Genomic DNA, 18,255 nt, shown 5'->3' with positions numbered 1-18,255 from the left:
ATAAAAAACCATCACAAATACATGCGTACAACACAAATGTATGAGGATAGCTTATTTTCCATACACTCCTTAGCTTTAGATCAATTATTTATCCCTTGTGATCAATTTCCGATATGTCAATAACATCTTTAAGGTCGGATATTAAAATTCACCGGCTCAAGTGGCACGTCCTCCTGTGAATATTAGAACATTCCACATATTTTACCACGTTTTCTTTCTTATCATCCACCTGATGACCGAGTTAAATAGAGTAAGCCGCATTAAAGATCTAGGGCCGAGTGTCCTATACCGTGTGTGCGTGTGTGTGTGTGTGTGTGACAAATAATGTCACTCAATTTTCTCAGAGATGGCTGAACCGATTTTCACTAAGTTGGATTCAAATGAAAGGTCTTGAGGTCCCATACAAAGTTCCTGAGTTTCATATGGATCTGACTTCCGGTTCCGGAATTACAAGGAAATATGTGAAAATTTATGAAAAAATATGCAATCAATTTTCTCGGAAATTTCTTGACCAATTTTCACAAATTAAGAAGCAAATAAAAGGTCTTGAAATTCTTTAAAAAATCCCCGAAAAGTTGATCCAAATCCGACTTCCGATTCCGGTGTTACAGTGCGATTAGTAAAAATTTTCAATTTCATGAGTATTTTTCCGCTAGCTATGGCGAAACGAGGTGCATATTTTTATAAAACTTACTGCTAACACATGGATCAATAAGTCCCGAGACTAACAATGGAAACAACATTTTTTTTGCAATTTTTTTTTAATTGATCAACATAATCACCTTTTAGGGTGAAACAATGGTTCCAACGTTTTTCCAATTTTTCAACACCATGTTTATAAAAAAAATTATCTTTCGCTTCAAAATAAGCTTCAGTTTCAGCGATGACCTCCTCATTTGAGCCAAATCTTTTTCCCTGGAGCATTTTTTTAAGATCAGCAAAGAACCAGTAGTCACTAAGGGCTAAATCTGGCGAGTATGGGGGGTGGGGAAGCAGATCAAAGCCCAATTCGTTCAATTTCGCCATTGTTTTCATCGATTTGTGGCAGGGTGCATTTTGTTCCATCGAAAGCAATCGCGGCACCCACTTGGAAAAAAACCTTTTTCATGTTCAAGTTTCCATGAAGGATAGTAAATACACTTCCATATAATATCTGTGTCATCCCAGCAATCTCACGGAGCTTCACTTTACGATCTTTCATTATAATTTTTATCACTTCACTCACATTTTCCGGTGTAACGGCTTCCACAGGTCTACCCGAGCGTTCCGCGTCATTTGTGTCGGTACGACCACGTTTAAACTCGGCGAACCACCGACAAATCGTTGCTTTTGATGGACAAGAGTCCGGATAACATTTTTCAATCCATTGTTTCGTTTGCACGGTGTTTTTACCCATTAAAAAACAATGTTTTATCAAAACACGAAACTCGTTTTTCTTTTCATTTTTTTAAACAAACTACAAAACGACTTTACTCCAACTTCGATAACTCAGCTGTTTCTGGTCGGATCGACTTAAAATTTTGACCCGTTTCAAGCAAAGGTTAGTACTCTAGAAAGACGTGGTTACTGGTTTACTACGAGCGCCATCTCTGCTTTAGTCTCGGGACTTATTGATCCATGTGTTAAATTGATCTAGTTGACGGATCTTATCAGTTAGTGAATTTATAAAACTACTTTGAAACTACTAGTCCCCGGTTTCCGCTTCCGAAAGCACCGATAAGAGTGAAGAAAATCTCCAAAAACGGAACTCCCGTCCCGTCGGCTTTGCTCCATTCACAGCGTGCTTTGTTCAATTTCGTATAGCGTGCAGGGTTGCCACATTAAAATTTATATTTTTCAGGTGAAAAATATGTAAATTTCTAATCCTTTTATTCAATTTGTACCTACTTGTTAGTGTTAGAACAAGATCATGATAACGATGCTTTTCAATAAAAGTGCACTTATTGGCTTTCTCATATAGAAAGATTATACAATATGTTCTATATAATTCGACACAGTTCGTCAAGCTGAGCAATGTCTGTGTGTGTATGTTTCAAATAATGTCACTCAGAAGAAAAATCTCGTAGTCCTGTAGGTTGCTATTGAATTTCACACCGTCATTTAGAGCGACGAAAGGTTAAATTCTAGATTTGGCTTAAAACTGATTCAATTCGTAGGCTATATTAGTTACTTACTAAACGAACCGGCTTTGGCTATGCTGGTTCCAAGTTCCTGGTTCCAAAAGTACCATAAGTAGTGGTCAAAACGTTGAATACGAGGCTCACTTTATTCTCTTAGATCGATTAGAGATTTGATCGATTTCCACAAACAGACTCAAATAAAAGTTCCTACAGTCTCATAGGTTGCTGTTCAATTTCATCCGGGTCCGATTTCCGGTTCCAGAACCATTTAGTGCGACGATGCAAAATAAAGAAAAATTCTTATCAACATGACATAACTGTTTAGAATTTGAAAAGGTTATGTTAGTGTTATGTTATGTTAGTTTATACCGAAAGAAAGTTTCTTATTTTATTCAAGATTGAAAAAAAATTCTTCACAAAATCTTCTGGTGATATTTTTGAAAATATAAGTAATATGAGTAAGACATCATTACACCACTAGGTGGATTAAAACAGGTTTTTCTTTTTGTTTATGGTGGGTCTATGGGACCTGAAGACCTTTCATTTGTGAAAATTCGTTCAGCCAGCTCTGAGAAAATCGAGTAATATCACATTTGTCACATACACACAGGTATTTTGTGATCTCGACGAACTGAGTTGAATGATGTATGACACTCGGCTCTCCGTTCAAAAGTATGTTTTACAGTAATTGCACAACTCTTCTCTATGAGAAATGCAAATTGCAGATGAATTGCTAACAGATTTCCGCAATTCAAACCACTTTAACATTTATATTAAATCATGTCAACACATAAATGGCAAGATGCCAAATCTTCTCGAAGTAGAACAGAACAATTATGTTTTTTGAGAAAAGGCAATAACCGTTTTAAAGGCACTCCTGCACATGAAATTCCTGCTTCACGGTTCCGTTCATGATGTAAATGGCGCTAATCAAGCCACCAGAACAGAATAACATAATAGAACAGAAATTGAGGTCAGCTCATGTGTAAGGTGCACAATAATTTTAGATCACTGTCCTCCCCACCAAAGTTTTTACCATATGATTGATTTAAACTAGTAAACTGTGGAAATTTCATTCAAATTCAGACCGCTTCGTTCCATCAATTGGATTCGTCCGATTTGGCACGCAACACTCGGTGGTGGTAACGAAGAACCGGTCATGAGGCCAGAAGTAATGTTTTCAAATCCCTTTTGACTTTTGGTCTCGTGCAAATGCGTGCAGCTCGAGACCTGCTGGCTTTTCTGGGTTCATGAACTTCATATTTTCTTTGAAATTTAATCCGCAAACTATGCCACGGTTAAAGAAAAACCCAAGTTGAATTATTAACCACAAGTTAATCGAAAGAGTAAGTAAACAATAAGAGGTGATGGATAGGAGAAAACTCATCACATCGTCACATCTTTTCGAACAGACAGGTATCTTGAAGAAGACCCCGACCGACCCTGCCGGTGGCTGTAGGTCACCTGAACAGACGGGCTAGCGATCTTCGTGTTCGTACAAGATGTAAATCCTTTTTTGTTTTTTTACTGAGAGCGAGAAGCGGAAATGTCGTGTCCCAATTGCGGATAGAAAACTCGCGTGGGTTGAATCTACTACTCGCATTTTTCATATAATAGTTTTTAAATGAATATTTCTTGATTGAATATCACCAAACATAACGGAATATTTGAGATTGAGCGTTGAGTAATGAAAATTCTCTTGATCCCATTTCAATTCCAGTACACAGTTCATAACACAGGACATAGGAGAAATAAACTGCTCTGCTCATTCGATGTCCGGTTTTTTTATCCATGAACAGATGTCATCTTCTTTCTCCTGCTTCTTTGCCTGTAACAAGAGGAAAGCAGTTGGGTTAAGCAGACGGTGGCATCTAGGCGGTGGAAGGTAGGAAGTTGGAAAAAACAAGGGTTCATAACAACACTTAACCAAATCAGAAGCATAGCAATATAAATATGAATATTGCATCGTATTTGACCCTGATCCTTGCTGTTGGTTCGCAATAGGTGATGCTCATCCGGAGACCATTCATTAATGGGTGTACGTTAGACTGGTTCAGTTTTCGCTTCGAAAGCCATTTTTTTGGTTCCTGTTGAGCCTAAAAATTTATCAGAATTTATCAGACAAATATCCATGCACAAGGCAAAATGTTTAGTTTTTAATTTTGAAGATTTCATGCAAACTTCAAAAAATGAATCACCACCGACACCATTGCTATCGAAACTTATATTTAAACAGGACAAAAACACACGTGAGAATGAATGGGTGTTCACTATTCAATAGTATTCTCATGTTATGTATCATTTTTTCCCTCCTTCTGAGTACGGTTACACTACGGTAATCATGGCACTTCAAAAAAACGGCTGAAACAAGACAAAACAAAACGCTAAACTGAAATGGCTTGCGCCTGTGTGCACGACTATTGCACTAATAAGCTATTTTGTTGAGTTTCCGTTTTCAAAAAGGCTCCGATGAACAATTCCCCATCTGTATGCAGTCGGTATTTATCACCGTGCACTTCTGTAGCACTCGTACGTAGGATCGTCTAAAGTGGATAACAAACCACTCGACAAACGACGATGCAAGTTGGCGGAATGCACAGCCCTGCTGCTGACTGTCTGAACATCATCGCAAACGGTTGAATACACGGTGTAGAGACCATGCATCGTAATAATGAATGCATAAATAAATAAATAAATATCATGTTTTGAACTATTGCATGCGATAGGACAAGAGTCCTCTACAATCTCATTGCTCGATACTCGATCAGTGCAATTATTGTGATGTTTGGCAGTACGCATATCTGTTGCAATGTACGTGTGATTGGAATAAAATACTATTTTGGGGTATGTATTAAGACATAACACATGGATCAATAAGTCCCGAGACTAAAGCAGAGATGGCGCTCGTAGTAAACCAGTAACCACGTCTTTCTAGAGTACTAACCTTTGCTTGAAACGGGTCAAAATTTTAAGTCGATCCGACCAAAAACAGCTGAGTCATCGAGGTTGGAGTAAAGTCGTTTTGCAGTTTGTTTAAAAAATGGAAAAAACCGAGTCTCGTGTTTTGATAAAACATTGTTTTTTTAATGGGTAAAAACACCGTGCAAGCGAAACAATGGATTGAAAAATGTTATCCGGACTCTTGTCCATCAAAAGCAACGATTTGTCAGTGGTTCGCCAAGTTTAAACGTGGTCGTACCGACACAAATGACGCGGAACGCTCGGGTAGACCTGTGGAAGCCGTTACACCGGAAAATGTGAGTGAAGTGACAAAAATTATAATGAAATATCGTAAAGTGAAGCTCCGTGAGATTGCTGAGATGACACAAACATCATATGGAAGTGTATTTACTATCCTTCATGAAAAATTGAGCATGAAAAAGGTTTTTTCCAAGTGGTTGCCGCGATTGCTTTCGATGGAACAAAAACAGCAACGAGTCGATGATTCAGAAATTGAACGAATCGGGCTTTGATCTGCTTCCCCACCCCCCATACTCGCCAGATTTAGCCCCCAGTGACTACTGGCTCTTTGCTGATCTTAAAAAAATGCTCCCAGGGAAAAAGAGATTTGGCTCAAATGAGGAGGTCATCGCTGAAACTGAAGCTTATTTTGAAGCGGAAGATAAATTTTTTTATAAACATGGTGTTGAAAAATTGGAAAAACGTTGGAACCATTGTTTCACCCTAAAAGGTGATTATGTTGATCAATTAAAAAAAAATTGCAAAAAAAATGTTGTTTCCATTGTTAGTCTCGGGACTTATTGATCCATGTGTTACAGCAGTCTTGAACTCAAAACTGGCGAGCTATAAACGATAAACGAGAGAAGGTTGGGAAGTTGAATTTCACTCGGCTTGTGTGCAGTATCACACACAATTTCAGCACTATTTCACCTGTTCAGTTCTGGAGGAATCCGAACTAATTGGCTCAAATGGCACGTTCCCCTAGTTGTTATTTGTAGATTCGGGCCTTGCCTTGGCTTCTCATCATTGTCCTGATGGAACGAGAAGAATTAACAGTAACATGGAAGGAAAGAAATGTGAAGTTGGGTGAGGTGGGAAAACAGCACAAAACAAAATGAAATAAATCGTTCTGCATCCACGAAAGGATGCTGAACGTTCTGCAGGAACGACCGAAATTAGCTCTGCGCCTAATTCGTATTACTATTTTTGAATTAGTTGATTTTAACAACAGAATTTCCAAAATAATTAAAAAATTAGTTAAAATTGAGAATTTACTTTGCTGAAAAAAACTCTTATTTTTAGAGAATGTCTTTAGTTGGCGATTATCCTGGACACAAACCAGCAATATTTCAATCCAACACGAAATTCTCATTGACAACTAATTTTGTTATTAAAATCAGAAAATTTGTTTCTATTTATCTATCACCATCATTACTGAAGGACAGCACAAAGAAAACAAAAATGAAATTGGTCTTAATGACAAGTTTATTAGCCAAAAACTCATGAGAAGTGTCAAAGCATAACAATCCCTCAAAAAGCTAAAAAGAGCAGCCTTGTTGAAACTGCTTGCAAATTGTTTTGATGTTTTTCGCATGTGTTACGATATATCCATATATTAATTTCTGAACCGACATGTAAAAATGACGTAAACTCTTAGTGGAAAGTGTATTTATTCAGAATTTGTGCGCATTTGAAGCGATTGTGCGCATTTGAAGCGATTGTGCGTAATAATGTTTTTACGCGGAACAGTGAAGTCAGTCTCGAATGTTGCACTCTAATTGTATATGTCAAATGATGTTTTTTGTATCTTCCAACCTTCCGGGCTACGCCGTCCGGTGTACTACTTATATTCGGTTTTTGTTTTCCGAGTGCTCAAAGTTTTCAGTGAAAGAGTCGATTTCGCGAAGTCGAATGAAGAAAGCAGCGATTTAGAAGAAAAATTTTCAAAAAGAAGTTTTATTTCTCCAATACAACATCGTATTTATACCTGCCAATACAGAAAAGACAACCGCGACTGAAATTTTTTTCGATAGTAGTGTGCCATCTAGTGGCTAGTCATTACGGTGTTAACGTTTTTTCGGTGACAGAGCGCCTTATAGTTGCAAATTGCAGAAACCAATTCAACCATTTATGTTGGTTGAAAACAACGTTTTATTTCTCTAATTCAACTAAAAAATTAGTTGAATGGAAATGAAGTGTGCCTTAGCTAAGTAATGACAGCACGTGTAATTGGTGAATTCAACTAAAAAATAGCCATTTCAACCAATATTTTATTATTATTGAGGGAACTAGAATTAAAAAGTCTAAATTAGCAAAAGTAAGATTTTTTTAGTTGTCTCAAAAAATAACTAACAAAAATCAGAAAATCAACTATTTTTTTCGCCAAAATGCTGATTTCGGTCTTTCCGTGTTGTAATGACTTAATGTTAGATTAGATTGAATTTTACTGGTTCTCTACTGTAACTTGCATTCTGCTAGTAGGTACGACTGTATGAATTTAAATGCACCATTTACCAACCGAACAGATGTATGCTTCTGTGGCTCAGTCGATTAACAGACGTACTTGCGATTCAATGATTCTCGGTTCAAGTCGCGGCGGTTTCAACGAATTTCATGTTTTGGAGTTGTAGACACAATATTAAATGTTCTTCCACGTGAATTTGCGTGAACTGTGACGCTCCATTCATGTGCATCTAATAAGATGTAAAATCACAGGGATTTTTTTTAAGTGTGTACGCAATCGCACTTACACAAATCACAAAAATAGTACTCAGCATGTGATGGTTGAGTTTGAAATTCCAGAAAATGATGCTTGGAAAAATGCAATACACATTTGAACATTTTCAGACTCAAATCTGGTAAAAATGCTGTTGTCTGAGCGCAAGTTTGCAAGCTGCACCAGTAGTTGGCATGTTTGACAGCAACCCAAGAACGAATCCTGTGAATTTGTGGTTTTGATAAATCATAAATGGAATGTCCTTATGTCTGAACTTCGAACCAATCTAATCGCGGGGTTTAAAATTCGATTGAGCACATTTTATTATTTTCAATCTTTTTAATATCTATATCACTGTAAAGGAATACTAATTTGCTTGCATGGTTTAACCCATTACGAAAGTTCTTATTTATGTATTCAGCCTAAAAATGAGAACAGTATAATATTAGAGCGAAAATGGTTTTATTGTTTTTTGCCTTTCTCTATAGAAAGGTATTAAAATTGCTGGAAAAACCGACTTTCGAACGGAGCCTCGGAGACCCATAGTGTTATATACCATTCGACTCAGTTCGACGAGATCGGAAAATGTCTGTGTGTGTGTATGTATGTGTGTGTGTGTGTGTGTATGTGTGTATGTGTGTATGTATGTGTGTGCACTTTTCGAAGATATTTGAACGCGCTCAATTTTCTCAGAGATGGCTGAACCGATTTTAACAAACTTGGGCTCGTTTGAAAGCGACTGTCGGGCCATTGATCAAGTTCGAAGATCAAATGGCTGTGACTTTTGGTTCCGGAGATATGATTGTATAAGTGACGTAACCGACAAAAAGCGTTGTATTTGAACGCGCTCAATTTTCTCAGAGATGGCTGAACCGATTTTAACAAACTTGGGCTCGTTTGAAAGCTACTGTCGAGCCATTGATCAAGTTCGAAGATCAAATGGTTGTGACTTTTGGTTCCAGATATATGATGGAAATAAGTGACGTAACCGACAAAACACATTGATTTTTACCGCTCTTATATATATAAGGGTGCCAAAATTTTGGGATCACCTCTAATTTCGTAAAGCGCTAGTGCTCAAAAGTTCAAGCATCTCTAAAAAAGCCTTCATGCAAATTTTGAGCTAAATCGGACATGCGTAAGGGGTGCTGCCCGGTGGTAAAGGTTTGACAATTTTCGATCTTGAAAAAGCACCATAGGGGGGAGTACATGAAATTTCCAAAATCGAAATTTTTTTTTGATGCCGAAACTCTTAAAACTGCATGAAACATCGAAATTTAGTGTCATCTCAAAAAAATTTTTTTTTTTTGAAAAAATCAACTTTCGAGATGACACTAAATCTCGACATTTCATGCAATTCTAAGCCTTTTGACATCAAAATTTTTTTTTCGATTTCGAAAATTTCATGTACTCCCCCCCTATGGTGATTTTTCAAGATATATGAAAATTCCACTAAGTGGACTAAGAAGGCTTTTTTTAGATTAGCATCACTGATTACAAATAGGCAACGTAAATGTCAACCACTAGTTTGGAAAAATGATGCTGACTGTGTGACATAAACACTGAAGCATGCTTTTGTGAACTACTCGAATCAATCTGAATCAATTGGTGACAAAATTAGTATCCAAAATTATTTAGTAAAAGTATGAAACATATTTTCATGAGACTGTTATGAAAGAAGAGAAAGGCATTATCACACCACTAGGTGGATTAAGAAGGATTTTTTTTTCAAAATATTCCCCTAGATGATCAATACACAATTTAGCATATCCTTGAACTAATTTTCATAACATTTTTTCCACTCTTCTTGAGGTACCCCCAAGAAGAGTGGAATTTGGAACGCTTCAACAGCTTCTTCAGGAGTATTGAATCGCTCTCCATGCAGTTTATTCTTTACGGAAGGGAACAAATAGAAGTCGTTAGGTGCCAAGTTAGGACTATAAGGCGGGTGGCCCATCAATTCGACGTTTTGAGTGCTCAAATATTCGTGATGAAGAATGATTTTTGCGTCATGCGTGTGTTTTCCTTATTTCACGAAAAACTTTCGGCAAACAAATGGTGGTAGATCAATCAGACGGTCTTACGATCCTCTTAAGGTAAAGGTAGCGATATGACCGTTTATATCGAGAAAACAAGCCAGCATTATCTTTGTAGTGCTTTGAGCGCGAACAACTTTTGTTGAATGTGGTACTTCTTGGAACGCCCATACAGTCGACTGCTGTTTAGTTGCGGGCTCATATGAGTAAATCCATGTTTCGTCACCTGTGTATGTTAGATGTTATACACCAAATTTGAAGCAGCACGATTGATTTTTTTTTCAGTATTGCTTTGCACCAATCGACACGAGTCTTTTTTGGGCGATTGTCAAATTATCCTACGTGAACAAATTGTTTTCACGACTACGGTATGTCACATACTCCATTATCCGAGTTTTTACACAGCATCAATGTTTTCTGAAAGAACAACTGATTATGGACGACCTTCCTTGAATTCATCGGCAAGCGAACTACGACTACGAATAAATTCTTTCTAACAGTTTTTTTACAGTCGCCTAGGATGGTGCTATACTGCCAAAAGTCGTACTAAGTTCTTCTATCAACTTACTTTTGGCAGTATAGTATCCTATGCGACTGTAAAAAACTGGTAGAACGAATTCAATTCACTCTTGTCTTGATAATCCACGACGAAAATCGCAATAGATCATTGCACGAAATAGTTCACGATTCAATTCTATTTTATTGCTAAGGTAAATTCACTGTAAACAAAATAAAAAATGCTCAAATGATAGGATGTTACGAAGATGGTATTTGGTTAGAAATGTCAAATTTTATGATGGAAACGTAAAATCCACCGTGTTGACAACCCTAAATACATAAATAGAAAAAAACGTATAATCCGGGGGTTTTAAGGTAGCGCTTCGCCGTGGTCAGGTCGAAGCGAGACAACTCAATGCTTCCTCTTGCTTTGTCGCCGAAATTGCACCCTAAATTGCAAATTTCTCCAATAAGGAGTGTATCGAAAATAAGCTATCCACATACATTTGTGTTGTACGCATGTATTTGTGATGGTTTTTTATACTCAGATCACAGCGTTTGGCTGTCAGCGTTCGTTTGTTTACTTGTTTGTGCGTTTGAAATTTTGCGTTTTCAAAATGTCGCGTATTGAAAAGGAAGTGATAATTAAGGTTCTGGACACATGGCTAGGTGAGAAGGGTATTAACAGATCGGCTGAAAAGTTCATATCGTTTCTATGAGAGGGCGCCACTAGAATTAAATCCATACCATTTTCAGTTAGTACCAACCTTCAAAAGATACGTGTATAAATTTGACAGCGGTCTGATTATTAGTTTGTGAGATATTGCATTTTGAGTGAAGCTACTTTTATTATTGTGAAAAAAATGGAAAAAAGGAATTTCGTGTGTTGATGAAACACTACTTTTTGATGAAAAAAAGTGCCGCCGATACCAAACAATGGCTTGATGAGTGTTATCCATACTCTGCACCGGGCGAAGCAACAATTCGTAAGTGGTTTGCAAAATTTCGTACTGGTCATATGAGCACCGAAGACGATGAACGCAGTGGACGTCCAAAAGAGGCTGTTACCGATGAAAACGTGAAAAAAATCCACAAAATGATTTTCAATGACCGTAAAGTGAAGTTGATCGAGATAGCTGACACCCTAAAGATATCAAAGGAACGTGTTGGACATATTATTCACGAATATTTGGATATGAGAAAGCTTTGTGCAAAATGGGTGCCGCGTGAGCTCACAATCGATCAAAAACAACAACGAAACACCATGCTGAAATTGAACGAATTGGGCTTCGAATTGCTCCCTCATCCACCGTATTCTCCAGATTTGGCCCCCAGTGACTTTTTCCTGTTCTCAGACCTCAAGAGAATGCTCGCTGGTAAAAAATTTAGAAGCAATCGCTGAAACTGAGGCCTATTTTGAGGCAAAGGACAAATCGTACTACAAAAATGGTATCGAAAAGTTGGAAGATCGCTATAATCGCTGTATCGCCTCTGATGGCAATTATGTTGAATAATAAAAACGAATTTTGGCAAAAAAATGTGTGTTTCTATTAAACGATACGAACTTCTCAGCCGAACTGTTACTATGCTAAAATTGGCGAAGCGGTTTGGAATTCATCCTGCCAGTGTTGAAACCATCATTGATAAGTTTGGGGAACACTATTCTTTGGATGAGCTACCAGGAAGAGGCAGAAAACCCGGTTCTTCCAACCCGAAACTGGACCAGAAAGTGGTATCTCTAATCATAAAGAACAAATCAATGTCAATACGTGATTTAGCCAAAAAAAGCAGGAACGAGTGTCGGAATGATCTAGCATATCAAGAGGCGAAATCACATGAAGACCTACAAGAAGCAGAAAATCTCGGAACAAAGTGTATAACAAAAGAAGCGAGCAGCAACAAGGGCCCGAAACTTGTATTTGCGTCTTTTGCAGTGTGCGTTTTGATGGACGATGAGACTTATGTAAAGGAGGACCTTAATTGGATAAACGTATACTGAAGGCGTTCGAGCAAAAGAAGGAGGTTTCAGTTCGGGATGTGGCCAAAAAAGTGGGCACTTCGAAGTCAAATGTTCTTCGTGCTAAAGAACGTTTGAATCTTCGAACCTATAAGAAGCAGAAACAACCAAAACGTAGTCCGAAACAAGAAGCGTCGATCTGGCCGATGGTTCGAAAGCTGTACAATACTATTCTTGCTGGAAATTTGAGCTGCATGATCATGGACGACGAAACCTACGTGAAACTCGATTACAAATCCTTGCCGGGACCACAATATTATACAAGTGTTAAACCAGTCCGAGACAGCGATTGAAGTCGAAAAATTTGGTAAGAAAGCTATGGTCTGGCAAACAATTTGTAGCTGCAGTAAGATTTCGAAACCCTTCATCACCACTGCTTCAATGAACAGCGAAATATACATCGAGGAATGTTTACAAAAACGACTTCTACCCATGATTCAAAGCTACAAGGATCCTGTTGTCTGCTGGCCAGATCTTGCTTCTTGCCACTACTCGAAATCAACGGTAGGATGGTATACTACCAAAAACGTCACTTTTGTCACAAAAGACATGAATCCACCAAATTGCCCACAACTTCGACCAATTGAGGAATTTTGGGCACTAACGAAAGCACATCTTAGGAAACATGTCTCGGACAGCCGAAACCATTCAACAATTCGAAAAAGATTGGAGAAAATGTCAAAACTTGTCGCCAAGAAGTCTGTACGGAATTTAATGAGGAACGTTCGCAAGTAGGTGCGCCAGCTAGTCTACAATGGCTAAGTAACAAATGTTGAGAATAATATTCTGTTGTTGTAGTCCAATATTATCAGTATACAAGGTGAGATGAAAAAACTGCAACAAAGTAAAACGCCATAATTTTTTCATTTTTTTTTTAAATTTTATTGAATGAAAGCAAAAAATGTCGGAAATAACATCAAATTTGAGAATCGGTTTATATTTTTTCTCGAATTGGCCACCTTTGGCACGAACTATGGCCTTCAAACGGCCAATGAAACCATCACACGCTGCCCGAAAGTGGCTCTGCGGTATTTTGTCCCATTCTCGGCGAAGCGCTTGCTTGAGATGATCGACACTTTGGTATTTTTTAGTGCCAACCTTGCTTTCCAAAATACCCCAGGCACAATAGTCCAACGGATTGGCATCCGGAGATTTTGGTGGCCATTGTGCGGTGGAAATGAAGCGAGGAACCTCATTTCTTAACCATTCTTGGGTGGCGCGTGCTGAGTGCGATGGTGCTGAGTCCTGTTGGAATGTCCAAGGTCTGCGGCCGAAATGTTTGCGTGCCCAGGGCTTCAGAACTCCCTCCAAAATATTTTCGCGATAGATTTGCGCATTTATTTTGACCCCACGGTCGATGAATACGAGCGGCGAGCGACCATCGGCTGTTATGGCGGCCCACACCATCACCATGGCCGGCTTTTGAGTTCTGGTGGCCAACCGAAGTTGCAAATTTTCAGCTGACCTCTCTGGCAAGTAAACACGATCATTTTGTTTGTTTACAAACTGCTGGATAACGAATGGTTTCTCATCGGAGAAAACCAAATTCGGCAGTTCACCACTTTCGGCCAAGCGAAGCAACTCTTTAGCTTTTTCGAGTCTAACTTTTTTTTGCGCATCAGTAAGATCTTGCACTTTTTGGAACTTCAATGGCTTTAGTCCAAGCTCATTTTTCAATATTTGCCGAATGGCATATTGCGATATGTTCAGCTCACGAGCCATTTTTCGGCCACTGCGACGCGGATTTCGTTCAATTCGCTTCTTCACTTTTCGAACCATTTCTGCCGATGTTGCTGTTTTTTTTCGTCCACTTCCTTGACGTCGGGCTACGCTACCAGTATCACGGTAACGAGCGATGGTACGAGACACAAAAGATTTATTCACTTTTAAATGCTGGAGGGCTCTAACGATAGCCACTTGTGGTTTTCCAGCCAAATGCAAAGCAATCACACTATCACACTTGAATTCCATCACAAATAACTTTTTTTCTGAAAAATTCCCACCAAAATGCTTTTGTGCGCTTGTAAATAATATAATGAGCTGTCACTAGAATAAATCTGACAGCTGTGGGACGAGCGGTTTAGAAATGGCAGCAGTCTGAAGTTGGTTGCAGTTTTTTCATCTCACCTTGTATGGAATAAAATTTGAATATCTAACACTTGTGAATTATTTACAGCGAAATCAAAGTGCGTCCATACTTTCTGGGACAGTCTTTGAAAATACATATTAAAAAAAGTGTTGATTTAAGGCAGTGTACGAGAAAAAAGACTTCAGCGTAGTACAACACATTTCAATAGGATTTGTCTCATTTTGACTTTGTCCTTTTTCAAGAGACAGTCTAGATCGATTTTGGAAAAGTAGACTACGTAAAGTGGCTTTTGGTGATAAATTCTGCATGGCCAGAATGTTTCATTAAAATCTGAAAGAGTGCTGCTAAATCCGAACATGACACATCGCAAAATTTGTTGAAACTGAAATCTCTGAGATCTAGCCCAAGGATGACCTATTTATCACTTACCCACTTCATCGGAGAATGTACATGTACTTAATTGAGTTCCCACTGAAGCATAAGTAATAAGCAGCATCTTGACAACATTCCATATAGGTTCACGGTTCATTACTCGGTAGCTACGATGCAAAGGGCTCGTTCTGTTCCTATTCCCCCCCGGTGTTGTGAGCAGTGAATGCGATAAATCATGTTAAAACTCATATCCCGCTGGACAAAGTTCGTCAGATTACACATTAAATAAATTATTCATGAGCAGATCTAATTCTAACAACTTTTTCACGTAATAATTTTTTTTTCGTTCTCTCTTCAACGAATTATAGGTTATAGTGTCCCCAGTACTGGCCGGACTAGCTGTCGCCATCGGAGTTCCCATTTTGCTATTCTACGTGTACGGAGTAGTACCCGTTTCCCTGTGCCGCGCTGGCTGTGGCGAGGGAACAAAGTTTGAGTTTGACGAAGAAGAGGACAACGGTTCACGAAATCATGGTGAGTCTATGCGGAGCTCTCGTTTACCTGTCAGCTGATTGATTTTTCCCCCCCGCTTTGCAGATGCAACCAGTGTGGACGCTGTGTCCCGAATCGGAGCCACCAGTATAGGCGAGGTTAGCCTTAGTGTGGCCAGTGGCAGCCATCTGGGAGTGAGCAGTCAGCATTCCAATTTCGGCATAACGACAAATCCTTCCACCCGAGAATCGACAACCGCCCTAGCGGGTAGTATAACTGGGTAGGTAACGGTGCTTTTATCGGTTGAGACTAAATGGTACAAGCTGGCATATTCTATTGCAGCCATCGTCTGGAAGTACAGGCTGACATAAGCACTTCGGAAACGGCATCCGCTGTAACGTGTGTTAGTGAAAAATCCGGAAACACACTGAACGACACCGCCTCGACAAAAGCCCTGGCAGGGTCCATTCTCAGCTATCGGGCTCACCAGATGACAACGGATTCGGCGTGTTTCAGTGCATCCGAAGATGGGGCCTCGGAACGGGTACGGTTCGATAACACAGTTTGTTACGTGATCGACGGACGTAGCGTTGATGGTGGCAACAAAAAAGACTCCTGTGATATCTGGTACACAGTCCCGTTGGATCAGGTAAGCCGTAATGAATGTGTTAAGTGTTAGAAACCGATTTATCATTCCGTAAATTGCTTGTGTTCAGGACACAGCAGCGGACAAGGCAAGTCTGGGCAGTGGGCGGTCGTTCCGCAGTTCGGAACGGTCATTTAGGGACGATTTCGATTCGACCAGTCTTTCCTCATCGCACAACACTACCAGTACCAGTCATCATAGTCACAGTGCCGTCGGTACTAATCCAGCGGGAGCTACCAGCACTACGGGAAACACGGTCGCTCCGGCCACCAAGCATCAACGAATCAACGCATTTGGCACACGTATTCCGAAGTTGGGATCGGTGGTACATCAGCACAGGACTCTTTCGATGGAAAGTAACTCAGGTTCGTATAATATTCCGGAAAACGTAAGTCTTGAGCAGGAACTAGAGGAACAGGATCAGCAGCAGCAGCAGCAACAGCAGCAACCTTCTTCCTCGGTAACACCGGCGCCCAAGCCACAACCACCGATAGCAAACCTAGAACAACAAACATCACCGAAGCTGGATGAAATAAGGCGAGAACCTAAATCGAGAACCCATATTCTAAGGAATCTATTTTTCGCACAAACCGGACCTGCTGTTGGTCATGGAGACCCTCAACAGGGAGATTTTACTCAAACATAATAAGTAAAAGCAACGTTGCGTGAAACAATGCAACGCCGATGAGTTGGCCATTTGTAGGTTATGCTAGCTTCATGTACCCTAGCTAGTTTTTAACCATTTCCTCATATATGTATGTTCATACTGCGACTGACGACTGCGTACTACAAGTACAATCAAATCAACGTCAACGCTCATGCGAACACAAGTACCAAAAATTAGCCACTTAGATTCTTGTCCATATCGACGTTCATTTTTGTGTTCAGAATTTCAATTTTTCATGGTATGGAAAGAAAGATCTTTTCAAAATTGTTCGCATGTGACTGAAGTAAGTGTGTTTCTGAAACTCATCGCCACATTTTAGAAGTAACTGAAAAATACATAACATATTGGAGACGATCCGATAATCAGTAGAAAGGGGAGTTCATTGCAAATGGCAATGTGATTATACGCTGACAACAAACGAGTTAGTATACTTACAAAACAGAACTTGTATTTATGAGGGCAACTGATAACATTTACAACAAAAAAAAATTAGAAGCAGACATTAGTTATCGAAAAAAAACGTTTAATAAATAAGACTGCTAGTAGACAACAAAACAAACAAAAAAAACAAAAGGATATAAAACGTACAAGCACCAGGACGTGCACTGGTTGATATGAATTTACGTTACGAAGTAATGATCCGAAATAAATGAATTTGTACGTAATTTCTATGATAACAGAAGACAGAACTAACTTCTCAAATGTATACCCTCGTAGGCCAAAAATACATGAAAAGAAGAAACTAGTGTATTTTCTATACCGCATGCAAGCAAATCCAACATAACTGATGCATTATTCCTAGTGAGGACTTGAATCGAAAACTAAAGGAAAGCTCCTCCTCATTTATTCAATAGCTTAAAATGGAACGTAGCAAAATACTGTTAAAGCGCGCTCTGAAGCGCACATATTTGTTGGAATCAAAGCATGTTGAATGCTGAAATTTACCGAGAATAAGATAATGAGTTTAACTTTGTACGTTTGTTTTTTTATTTTCCTTTTTATACTTCTCCGATATCGGACGAGAAATGTTGACAACCGAACAGTGAACACAGACTGGGACAGACTTTGGAAACCCAAATTAAATGAATTCATAAGTGATATAATAATACAAGCATGCTCTTGGATTGAATTGTGGTCTATGATAACAATGATGATGACAGTCCCTTCAGCGTTAATGTTTTGTCTGCCGGTGTATTCGAATCCTTGGCTAAACGAAAAAAAGGGTTGTGTCTAAAAGTAAGCTTTCAACATAATACATCGTTATTGATGGCGTTATCATTGTCAAATACATATCAGCTCTTTTTCAAAGAAGGGCGAATCTAACATTGACAGCAAATGGAGAAAAATATCGATGAATGTTTCGACTTTGGTTTCAATTCCTGTTCAGAAATTCGCCCTTATTCTGAATAACGTCGTATCGTTTTTTTCCCTCGTATTTCATTTGTATTCCCCATAACGCTAGCAAAATCAAAGGTAGCTATGATTCGATCGAACCACATTCGATCGAAAACCAATACGACGTTATGCAGAACAAGGGCGATTATCCCTTCCGTGGTTGGTGGGCTTGACGGTGGCCCTTATTACCGTTCTCACTTCCACTTTCACATTCACTTCACTTACATGTCACTTCACTTGATTTTA

At 39.0% G+C, this 18,255-nt stretch overlaps 1 protein-coding gene across 3 annotated transcripts in view; it reads left to right on the top strand.

The window, feature by feature from the left end:
- The window catches only part of LOC131435277 (E3 ubiquitin-protein ligase RNF19B-like), a 100,293-nt gene extending 82,550 nt beyond the window's left edge, over positions 1-17,743 (top strand). For all 3 annotated transcript variants that reach the window (XM_058602984.1, XM_058602993.1, XM_058602977.1), the window contains exons 6-9: positions 15,178-15,343; positions 15,407-15,581; positions 15,644-15,950; positions 16,018-17,743. In XM_058602984.1, coding sequence (XP_058458967.1) covers positions 15,178-15,343; positions 15,407-15,581; positions 15,644-15,950; positions 16,018-16,593 — 1,224 coding nt within the window. In that variant the 3' untranslated portion in view covers positions 16,594-17,743. The remainder of the gene's footprint in view (positions 1-15,177; positions 15,344-15,406; positions 15,582-15,643; positions 15,951-16,017) is intronic.
- The last annotated feature ends 512 nt before the right edge of the window (positions 17,744-18,255 follow it).

The sequence above is a fragment of the Malaya genurostris genome, chromosome 1 (assembly GCF_030247185.1).
Source record: "Malaya genurostris strain Urasoe2022 chromosome 1, Malgen_1.1, whole genome shotgun sequence".
NCBI lineage: Eukaryota > Metazoa > Arthropoda > Insecta > Diptera > Culicidae > Malaya > Malaya genurostris.
This window is presented reverse-complemented; position numbering and strand designations above follow the sequence as displayed.